Source organism: Molossus molossus, unplaced genomic scaffold (assembly GCF_014108415.1).
Source record: "Molossus molossus isolate mMolMol1 unplaced genomic scaffold, mMolMol1.p scaffold_m16_p_19, whole genome shotgun sequence".
NCBI classification, from domain to species: Eukaryota; Metazoa; Chordata; class Mammalia; order Chiroptera; family Molossidae; genus Molossus; species Molossus molossus.
The window spans coordinates 33,131,734-33,143,230 of NW_023425354.1; the positions used below are offsets into that span (position 1 = coordinate 33,131,734).

General features: G+C 41.2%; 1 protein-coding gene across 1 annotated transcript; it reads right to left on the minus strand.

The window, feature by feature from the left end:
• Window positions 1–1,494: 1,494 nt before the first annotated feature.
• Window positions 1,495–10,546, minus strand: CCDC43 (coiled-coil domain containing 43). The gene is made up of 5 exons (XM_036269977.1): window positions 10,330–10,546; window positions 8,394–8,481; window positions 6,170–6,305; window positions 4,880–4,938; window positions 1,495–3,062 (listed from the first exon to the last, which is right to left on the minus strand). The coding sequence occupies exons 1-5, from the start codon at window positions 10,531–10,533 to the stop codon at window positions 2,875–2,877; spliced, it is 675 nt and encodes a 224-aa protein (XP_036125870.1). The 5' UTR covers window positions 10,534–10,546; the 3' UTR covers window positions 1,495–2,874.
• Between the last annotated feature and the right edge of the window lie 951 nt (window positions 10,547–11,497).

The window sequence follows — 11,497 nt, forward strand, 5'->3', positions numbered from 1 at the left end:
AAACTGGTGCTAAGTTTTAAATTTCATAACTATGAACACATAAGTAATAATGTTGGTAGGTAAACCAATGCCATTCAGATATCCTTGCATCTAGACTTACCTCCTTCAGATGAAAATTTTTACTCTGCCTTTATGTTAATCCAGGCAAACTAGGGTAAAAATTCTGGGGAAGCTTTGACATGACAGTGGTCAGAAATGAAACAGCCCATTAACAAAAACCAAACACAAAAGAAACTCTGAAATTTCATTGTGTCATCCTATTTATAATTCTCAAATTAGTTGGTTGTCCCTTTCTATGGTATACCCTTTCATGGATGGTTCTTAAGTATTATACAGTACTTCTGAATTACAACCTATGAAAACAAACTTAACATCACACAAGACTTGTAGTGAAACTGATGAAACTCATGTTCCCATCATTTCTAATCCAAAAGAACTTGGCATACTCAACATTTTTTTAAATAGCAAAAGCACTTTATATAAAGGTAGTTGAAAACTACCTTGAATTATATCAGTGTTCTTCCTATTTGAATAATCTGCTACTGTAAAGTTTTAGAAGGCTGAGAATGTTATGACTGAAATTCCAAATTTGGCCTAAAGTATCAATCATACCATATATGATATCTTTGTTTAAAATTTGCCTTTCGCAATACTGAACAGTCTAGATGTAAAGGATTTATTAGCACCTGAGTTAAGTGAATAAACTTAACTCAGAGTCTAATGAGCTGATCCTTTTCTTTCTGTTTAAACATTAGTTCAAGAGTACTCTTAACTATAACACACTGAGCCAAAAGACAATAGGTTCCAAAAATTACCAGCCCTGGAGTCTACTCAAAAACCATGGTAGCTTCTACTTGACTCCACACAAAGAACCCAAACAGTGACATGCCATGGTCTAAATGGGCCTGTGCCATGGCCAAACTATACCACTTTAAGCTTAAGAGTAGATATGAGCTAGCAAACAAAAAGACTGGTCATGCAACCAAACACCACTGATCATAAACTAATGCAGCATAACACTCCCAGAAGAAAGAATTAACTGTTATACAGATTGAAACATGGATATAACCCAACACTGCTTCAGAGACCCAAACAAATCAAGGTGAGAATCAACCAAAAATCCAAAATAAAGATTTACTAAATTACAATAGGCTCTCTCATATGCTATCTGTAGACTCAGCCTATTGCTACTGCCACATAAAGCTCTAAGACCAACAGTACTTCAAAGCCAGTTTACTGAGTTTCCAAAAAACAAAGTAAACTTTCTGATCACCTAATACCCAACCTCACAGAAAGGAAAACTGAGGCAGAGAATTAATGGATTTCAGGAAAAAGTTCTGTTGGTAGATTAGGGCTAAGCAAAACAAAGCATAAAGTAAAATTGAACACATTCCTAAGCAACTATCCATCCACACAATTCATTTCCATAGGTAGCTGGAAGGAATCAGGAGACACTGATTTAAATAAAGTTTATTTTTTAAAAAGGTGGTTATTTTTAAAATGTTTGCCAATGACACGTAAGTTATAGGAGTGTATAGTGGTAACACATCTTTTCCTTAACCATGCTTCTTTTTACCTTCTGCACAAAGGTAAAAACTTTTGTTAATCTCAGTGGTATAAAGCAGAGGTCGGCAAACTTTTTCTCCAAAGGGCTGGATAGTAAATATTTTAGGCTTTACAAGCCACATAAGGTCTCTGTCATATATTCTTTAACAACCCTTTAAAAACGTAAAATTTATTGTTAGCTTGCATCATACAAAAACAGACTAGACCAAATTTGTCTTGCAGGCAGTAAATCTGCTGACCCCTGGTATAAAATTTCTACTTTGTTTTGTCGGAAAAATGGCTTTCTTCAGGCTTCTTGACAGTCTGTTGCCTGAAGAAGAGAAAGGCCCAATTTAAAATTAAATGTAGCTTGTGATAAAAGTAGAAATGGAGAGTTACTGCTCACTTTTTACTCTCCCAAGCAATTTTCCCATTCACTCATTCAATTAATTTGTTGAGCACTTACTATGTACACTCTTAAATATCTTTGTGTTAGCAAGAGATTTCCAGTGTTTCTTAAAAGGCGGTTCCCCCATTTCCTCTAAACCTAAAATTATCAGGTCTTTATATTCAAGGTTTAGGGCAAACCAGGATTAAAATCTCTACTAGCAATTAAGAGTAATTTAGCTAACAATAATATCCTTGCACACAATACTGATATGCCCTTCTTAACAATCACAACCTAGATGAAAAATGTAGATGACTCTCTAATTAAAAAAGATACTTCCTTTCCTCCCATAGGGTGAACTTTTTTTTTTTTTTTCAATTTCAAATATTCTAACATCCATCAAATTTCTTCTCATTTTCCTAGTTTGTTGTCATGTAACATAAAATCTGGATCCAGGCAGGGCTCTTTATTAACTTTCTATTTGAGTCTTAAAACAATACATTTAGGGGTGGATAGTACTTCTGAAGCAATTTTTATTCTCCCACATTTCATCTCACGGAAGGAGTGGTCATGATTCTGATCCTTCAGGATGAAAAATGTAACTGTCAGCTTTCTGAATATTCCTGCTGTTTATCCAAGGTGAGGGAAGACTTTTGAAAGTGGCCAAAAGGAGCACAGGACTTCAGTACTAAAATATAAAGGTTGTCCCCATTCCAGATCTTTGGTACAGATATCATCTACAACAATCTGATTATCCACACCACAGAGACATGGCACATTTTATAATTAAAAGTGTGATTCTCCTTTTGACCATGTAAACAAAAGGGAAATGCCTTGAGAAACCACTTTGCAATGTTCTCTCATTGCTCTTAAATACACACGTGCACAATCAGTTCTCCTTTTGATCAGTTCATGAGGAGAAAGCATCAAGTTGACCAAGGTTATCGCTTTCGTTCCCCTTTCTGTGTCCTTTTCTTTTCCTTTTCCTTGCGCTCCTGCTTGGCTAGTTTGTCCCTCTCCCTCTGCAGCTTGTCCTGTTCCTTCTTCCTTTGAGACTCATCCCGAAGCGAGTCTCGCTCCAGTTTTCGGGCATTCAGGACATCTTCCACATTGGTATTTCGGAACAGCACTACAATGAGTTAAGGGATTAGGGTAGAGGTCACACAGGCCCAGTTACTGCTCTCTCTCTCCATTCTTGCTGTCCACCCTCCACATGCTGAGTCTTGAATACTTTCTACCTATTCCTAGTTTAAAAAAAAAACACTTATGTTTATCTTTGGTCTAACTGGAAATCCTGGAACTACCATTACACAAGTTAAAAACTAACCCTCAGAATAAAAATCTCATTCAGACTTATCTGAATCTAAATATTTTATGAAAATAAAATTTCATTCTAGAATAAATACTTATATCATTCAATGGCAGACTGTTGTTGGAGTATCTATGAGAATTTTAGTGAATAGAGTATTAATATAAGTGGCAATGCCCTGGCCAGTTCTGCTCAGTGGTTAGAGCGTCAGCCTGCAGACCAATGAGTCTCAGATTTGTTTCCGGTCAAGAGCACCTACCTTGGTTTCGGTTCGTCCCCAGCCCTGGTTGGGTCATGCAGGAGGCAGCCACTCGATGTGGCTCTATCACATCGATGTTTCTCTGTCTCTCTCCCTCCCCCACTCCCACGCTATCAGATAATAAGTAGAGAAATATCCTCAGGTCAGGAAAACAAAACAAAACTAATATAAGGGGCAAAATTTTTATGTACTTGGCACTATTAAAATGCTTGCAAAGAGTAAAATAAGTTGACATATACTATATCAATTTGTTTCCCTAGACCACTAAAGCTTTAGTGAAACCATGTTCTATTAACCACAAACTCTGAATTTATAAAATAGTAAATTTAGCCACAGTTAGAAAACACCCAGCCAAAAACTTCACCTCTCATTTCTTACAACTTTAAAAACATAACCTGTTACTACCAGACAAGCTCCTCTCTACTCTTAAAACATAACTTTTCTGCTTCAGTGATTTAAAATAAACGTCTCCTTAAAATACCCCCTCCTCCAGATAATCCACCATATTTCTCACCTTAATGAAGGGAGATTTCTAATTTCACTTTTTCTGGGAAGCTTCTCATAAGTGATTCTGCTCATAGGGACTTTTCTCAGCACATATGCTTCAATCTGTCCATAGAGGGGTGGGCAAAAGTAGGTTTGCAGTTGTAGTACAAGTAAATAATAAGAAAGAATATAAGAATAAACTCTGGCCCTTGCCAGTGAGTCTCAGTTGACTGGAACATTGTCCCCAAAACTGAAAGGTCACGGGTTTGAGTCCTGGTCAGGGCACACATCTAGGTTGTAGTTTCAATTCCCATTTGGGGTGCGTACAGGAGGCAACTGGTCAATGTTTCTCTCTCACATGGACGTTTTTCTTTCTCCCTCCCTTCCTCTCTCTCCCTAAAATGAATAAAAACATATCCTTGGGTGAGGATTAAAAAAAAGAAGAAGAAGAAATTGTGTTTCACATACTCACAACTATAAACCTACTTTTGCCCACCCCTGTATTTTCAGCTTAAAAGCATTTGGTGTTTGCATCCTTTCCAACAAATTTATAAGGTCTTTGAGGACAAAGACCAAAACTTCAATATTATTTTAATTGCTTCCACAGTGCTGAGAAACCCAGTGCTATATACAGAGAGTTCAGATTCTTATTTTCCTTTAGAAATCCTTCCTCTAAGCTAACCCCCTCAAAGTACAAGTTAACATGTCTTCTTTGGAGAAAGTTCGTGCTAAATTGACCACTTAGGGCTGTACTAGAAATGGGGCTCACAATGCTGGCCTGGCATGAGTTCCTGGAGGTAAAGGGAGCCCCCAGCAATGACAGCAAAATAATAACTGATCCGCAAGAGGATTCTGTAGAGAAGCACATGGAGATGGACTCAGAGAAGGATACATTTGTCAGAACCAATGTTCATTGTGGTGGCACCTGAATCATCCTTCTCATCTGCTTCGGTAAGTGATGTTAAGGAAAGTCGGATGGAAAACAAAGGTTAGCACATCCCAATCCAACATAAGAAAATATTCAATAAACTGAAGGACAGGAAAGGCACAGTGAATGGAAGGACACTGTCAGAGATGTGGTAGTAAACCCAGGAGAGTCATCTTTAGAAGTCTCAACTTAGGGAAGATTGTTCAGAGCTTCCGTTGACACCCTTCTCTCTTGGAGGCTGAAAAGAAACTTAAGCTGGTCTGGGTAGACAGCCACATTACCTGGAAGCCAGGGGATGGCAAGATGATCTCTAAAACAGTGGTTCTCAAAGTGTGCTTCCCAGAACTCCCTGGGAACTTGTTAGAAATGCACATTCTTGGGCCTCATCCTGGATCTACTAAATCAGAAACTCTAGAAGGTAGAGCCCAGCAATCTGTGTTTTAACAAGTCCCCAGAGAACCACTGCTTAAAACACTCTTTTCTAGCCCAAGAAATGAGATTTTTGTCATTGGAACCATAGCTCTGCCAACCCTGGCAAGAAAAATCATGAGGAAAAACTAGAATACAAGTTGGCCCCAAAGATGTCCACTCAGCAGGGCTTAGTAAACTAAGCATTTCCTGAACAAATGTCAAAGTTACAGGGAACCAAACCTGCTCCTACCAGCAACGCCTTCTTTTTACACAGTATCCACTCAAATTCCAGATTTATCTTGGTGTTACTTAGGGGTTCAGCCTCCCTTTTAATTATGTGATCACTGGAATATTTATTTTTTAAAAGATTCAAATGAAACTACTCCAAATTTGGGAATCCGTCACCCTAAAATATCCAGGTTCTAGTCCTGGTTTTGCCACTAATTATATGAATGTTTCTGATTACCCATTTATCTCTCAGTGCATCAGTTTTCTCATCAACTGGAAAAGAATTTAAAGATGTAAGTTACACGGTACTGCACAGAAAGGTAAAGAAACACAGCTAAATCTTATTTTCTAAAAACACAATATAAATGGTCCATTATTAAGGCATTATTGTTTTATAGGGAAGTTTTCAGAAATATACTTGATTATGTGTTGAAAAATGAAGTCCAGTGTCAACTATTCCAACTTCATTCCTCACACCCACAAAGGGCCATAGATCACTGTCATTTTAGAGAAAATTAAGCTACACAGTGGGCAACCTCCTAAAGCTCACTGTAAATCAGCAAACACTTCTGGCTTGAGCCTCAGGAAACGGTGCCGAGACTCCAAAAAGGATATTCCTCTTCATCTGTCACATCAGCATACTGGGCCAGGAGGGCAGCTTTTCTCTGTTTCTCCTCTTCTGATACCATCCTGGGCTTCACCACAATCTGGGCCTGTTTCTCAATTAGAGTAGCAATGGCCTGTACTTTGTCTGGGAGGTGGTGGAAGGAAAGAGAGGAACAACAAGGTTGTATGTGAGAAAAAAACAAGCTCACCAAACCACCAGTCCACCCAGGCAGTGCTTGGAGTAAATGCAGTGGCATCTGCTGACTCCTTAGAGCCCTGGGGTTCAAAGGAGGTGCCAGTAAGAAAGGCAAGGAAAGGCCATGCTGGCCAGGCTTTAGGTCTTGTATCTGTCTTCAATCAGAGCAGCCCTGCTTTTGTTTTATATACTGAAGTTCCGCCGCTTTAAAAAAAAAAGGTTGAAAAGCACTGTGTTAGAACCATAGTAAATTAAGCCTCCAAACATGCAACTTTCTCCCCTCTCAACCCAGAAACCTAAGAAGGAATCTAGAATCAACTTAAGCTAGTCCCTTTCATGCTGATAATTATGCCAGGTGAACTTCTTAGATGATTTTATTTTAAAATAGCCCTGGCCGGTTTGGCTCAGTGGTTAGAGCTTTGGCCTGTGGAGACCCGGGTTCGGTTCCTGCTAAGGGCATGTACCTCGGTTGCAGTTTGTCTCCGGCCCTGGTCGGGTCGTGCATGACGGAGGCAGCCACTCGATGTGTCCCTTTCACGTTGATGTTTCTCTCTCTCTCTCTTCCTCTCTCTCCCTCCCACTCTATCTGAACAAAAAATGGAAAAATGTCCTCAGGTGAGAATAAAAATAAATAAATTAATTAATTAATTAATTTAATTAAATTAAATTAAATAGTAAGTTCTCCATTCTCAAAGAAGGCAATAGTGTAAAGCAATGGTTCTCATGCCTGGCTGTACATTAGAATCATCTGGGGATCTTTTTACCTGGGCCTCAATGCCAGCCAAAGATGTTTATATCATTGGTTCATGGTGTGGCCCAGGTACTAGGATTCTTTTTTTTTTACAGAGAGAGGAAGGGAGAGATAGAAAACATCCATGTGAGAAACATTGATCAGCTGTCTCCTGCACGGCCCCTACTGGGAATGGAGCCCACAATCCAGGCATGTGCCCTGACCTGAAATCCAACCGGGACCTCTCAGTCCATAGGACAATGCTCAATCCACTGAGCCACACCAACCAGGGGGCACTAGCATTTTTTTAAAGTAAATCAAGCCCTGGCCAGTTTGGCTCAGTGGTAGAGCATTGGCCTGCGGGCCAGAGACCTGGGTTCGGTTCCCGCTAAGGGCATGTACCTCTGTTGCAGTTTGTCCCCAGCCCTGGTTGGGTCGTGTGGGTGGCAACCACTCGATGTATCCCCTTCATGTCGATGTTTCTATCTCTCTCTCTCTCCGTCCCCACTCTATCAGAACAAAAAATGGAAAAACGTCCTCGGGTGAGGATATAAATAAATAAATAAATAATAAAAATAAATCAAGTATGCTAAAATATAGCTAAGTATGAGAACTATGAGTGTAGGTGGTTCAGAAAGATTCTATTCAAGTTTGGCCCTAATGATTTGAGTTTTCTGCATCCTCATGCTGAGTATATTCACTCACTTCTCTTTCATTTTAAAGGGTGAAGTGTTTAGCTGAATAAAGCAAAAAGACCAATCACAATTTGTGTTATGAGAATATAAAAAAGGTGGGCCTAGCCGGTATGGCTCAGTGGTTGAGCATCAACCCATGCATCAAGAGGTCACCAGTTTGGTTCCTGGTCAGGACACATGCCCAGGTTGTGGGCCAGGTCCCCAGTGAGGGGCATGCGAGAGGTGGCCAATTGATGTTTCTATTTCTCTTTCCCTCTCCCTCTTCTCTTTCTAAAATCAATAAAGAAAAAAAAAGATGGAAGGTGGGGAAATATAGGTGACCCTATTCCTACAATGCAAATCTATAAGAGGCGGTGGAAAGAGGATGGAAAATAAAAAAGCATAACCCACAATGAAGACAATTGTGGTCAGCTGAAGTGAAAAAGTAGAAAAGGGAAAAGGAAACCAATATTTAGTTAAAAAGTTAAAGCTGCTGGGTGTTTTCCAGGTTAAATTATCTTAGGGAAAATGAGTATTCAACAGAGAAAACTAAAAACTCTCTCCCTGACAGCTGTATAGTTAAATGTTATTGGAAAAGACAATGGAGGTTAGACATTAAAACTCCAACTCTACCTTCTTTTTGCACTTTGGTAACAACATTCTGAGTTTCCGACCATCGTTCTACAATCTCCTTGCAGATGTTACAGAGAGAATCTTCTTCCTGTTTGGAAAAGTAGACTAATTAATTTCCTGGAGAGCCCTCAACCTGAACAAAGCCTATGCAGAAGGTATAGCTGGTGATGAGAAGAAACCATGAAGAGGGTCTGGGAGCCACAGAACAGAGTGTTTCTCTTCTGAGGCTCTGGACACAGAAGTAATCCCGTGTGTGAGTCCCAGAATCCACACCTGCTAGGTCAAGAGCACCTACTCCAAGATTCAAGGGAGAGGATTCCCAACTCAGATTCTTTTGGAGCATAAACCTGTTGCCTAAATCAAAACCCTGCTCCTCTGTTAAATCTTCTTTGGCTGATACACTCAACTCAGTATTTTCTCTAAGATTTATTACTTTCAGGCCAAGAGACTAATAGTCTAAGGCAAATTCATGCCTTTTTTTTTTTTTTTTTTAAATTCTCACCTGAGGATATTTTTCCATTGATTTTCAGAGAGAGTGAGAGGAAGGAAAGAAGAGAGAGAGAGAGAGAGAGAGAGAGAAACATTGATATGAGAGAGACATGGATTGGTTGCCTCCCCCATGACCCTGACCAGGGCCGGGGATGAATCACAACCAAGGTACATGCCCTTGACCAGAATCGAACCTTTGGTCTTCGGGCCGATGCTCTAACTGCTGAGCCAAACCGGCCAGGGGCATGCCTATCTTTATCAGCTAAAATATAGCTCCAAATAATGAAACCATGAAACAAACAGGTCAAGGAGTTGGTACCAATGGGTACCCAAGTTACTTCAACTTCTTTTTCATAGAATCTTTAGAAAACTTCCCAGTTGGAAATAAAAACTAACCTAAATTGCTTGCCTCCCCCTCTTTCCCTCTACAACCTATGATGTCAGGGTCCAAGAAAAGAATGTATTCTACTGTGTTGTATTTCCACTGAACTTATGAGCTGCATCACAACCTGTTCCAAGGCTTTCCCAAATATAGGTCAACCTCACCAGAGCACGCTCCGGGAGCCCTTGCCAGGAGGTCCTGGAACAGCTGCACTAGTGTTATATTTCAACCAGGTGTCCAATCAATAAACTACCCTTTCACCAAGTGTTAGTGGAGATGAAGGCAGCAAAAATGATCAGGAAAAACGGACAATTTGGGGACTTACTACTTAAACACAGCTTAAAGTACACATTTCTGAATTCTTGAATCTGCCTCTAAGAGGCTAAGTGCCAAGTTTATCCTTCTTTAAAACTCTCCTTATTTCTACTCCTACTACCCCCTACACACACACACACACACACACCAATGACTACTGCATTTCTAAATACTATAAAGTATAAAGCACAATATCTGCTTCAGTTCTGCCTTGGCATGGGAAGACCTCTACTAGAGCTTACCTTTTTGGATTCCTACCTCCAAAATAGGAACCAAGAGGCTTTTGTCATGGTACAGTCCTGGACAGTGCCTCTTAAGGGACAGAGACATCCCAGAGCACTTTATTCCCCCCTCTGAACACTGTCAACGGATGGGAATAAAATTGATCGTTAGATTATTCCCCCCTCTGAACACTGTCAACGGATGGGAATAAAATTGATCGTTAGATGTTTATGATAAAACTCTCTTCAGACATTTCAACGCCTTCCGAAGAATACTCACCCACATGCATCTGACAGAGCCTTGTCGCCAGGAATAAGGGAAAGCTATTCCTCTCTATGCACCTACAACCGCCCTGGTTCCCCAAACCCATGATAGGGAGTAACCCCCTTTCCCGCGGCCCAGAACTGAGAAGAGTATTCCTCTTCTAGGTGAGACCACTAATCCTCTGGGGCACTGGGTAGGGGAACTGGGATCAAGGTACTGACAGGGGCTGGTAAGAGGTTCAAGAAATGAATCTGGGCTTCTCACCAGGAAAGCAGAGAGAATACCCTGCAGAGCGTCCAACTTCTCTTCTTCCTCCTCTTCCTGCAGAACACCCAGGATGTAGGCACCGTATACAGCTTGGTCCACTCCCAGCGCCTCCAACCGTCCATCTAGCCACGACCCAAAGCCGCTGCCCTCGCCATCGCCTTCGCTAGAGGCAGGTGCGTCCGCTTCAATGGGCGCCGCCATTTTGGGGTCAGGGTCCTGCCAGCCCCTAGGGCGTCTACCGCAGTGCCTGACGGGCCACGCCGCGGGCCCACTGCGCACGCTCAGAGAGGAAACCCACGCCCAGGCGCAAAGAGCGTAGAACCCCTTGGTTCCATAATGACTCGCCTTGGTATTTTGTAACTTCTAAATAGAGCGCATTTTGGCGTACGCACGGTCTCGTGGTCTTGCAAGACCCTGGCAGGTGAGTCTTGTTAACAGACTTTTTTACAGTTGGGGAAGTTCAGGGAGGTTCGATAACTTGGCGAAAGTCACAGGCTAATAACTAAGCAGGAATGGAACTCAACTTCGATTCCAGCGCGTCGGCCCACTTTATGGAGCTCTGCACACGCCCACACACCTTTCAATCAGGCACCTGCTGACCGCGTCCGACATACCCACCTTTCCAAACTCCTCCCCTAACTAGACTCAAATTTCCGAAAACCTTCCCTGATTCCTTGATGTCAGTGTTAAGGCCACTCCGGTGTGTTCAGATTGGTTCTCTGCACTTAGCATTGAGTATTTAACGCAGAACCCGACATATAATTGGAGCTCAATAAATAAACAGGCAGGCGCAAGTCAATTCTTTTCACTCAGTAAGTCATCATTTACACAGGAACATCTTTGAGGAGCCTTCATTATCTTTTGCCAGACACTGTAGTAAGAGCTTCTGATGCGTTATCTCTTGTAATCCTTCCAAGAACCCTGTGAGGAGATGCTTTTATTTTCTACATATTGAAGATAAGGAAACTGAGGCACACAGCCACACAACAACAGGGAACCTTAGCAGAGACAAAAGCTTGAGGACAACAGTCAGAGCTTCTGCTGACTCTGCAAAACACCTGGCTCTGGGCTGAAATAAATTACCCAAGAACTTGAGTTGTCTTTCCCTGAACTACAGAGGAGGCTGGCAGGTCAATGGCCTGACTCCATTTGCTGTTTATTGATT

Bases quoted from the DNA above. Each gene is read 5' to 3' on its own strand.
- CCDC43 (XM_036269977.1), bottom strand. From the start codon at position 10,533: ATGGCGGCGCCCATTGAAGCGGACGCACCTGCCTCTAGCGAAGGCGAT. The intron at 8,482-10,329 runs GTGAGAAGCCCA...TTTTCCAAACAG, and splicing joins GTATTCTCTCTGCTTTCCTG to GAAGAAGATTCTCTCTGTAA. The intron at 3,063-4,879 runs GTATCCTTCTCT...AACTCATTGTAG, and splicing joins GAACATTGGTTCTGACAAAT to TGCTGTTCCGAAATACCAAT.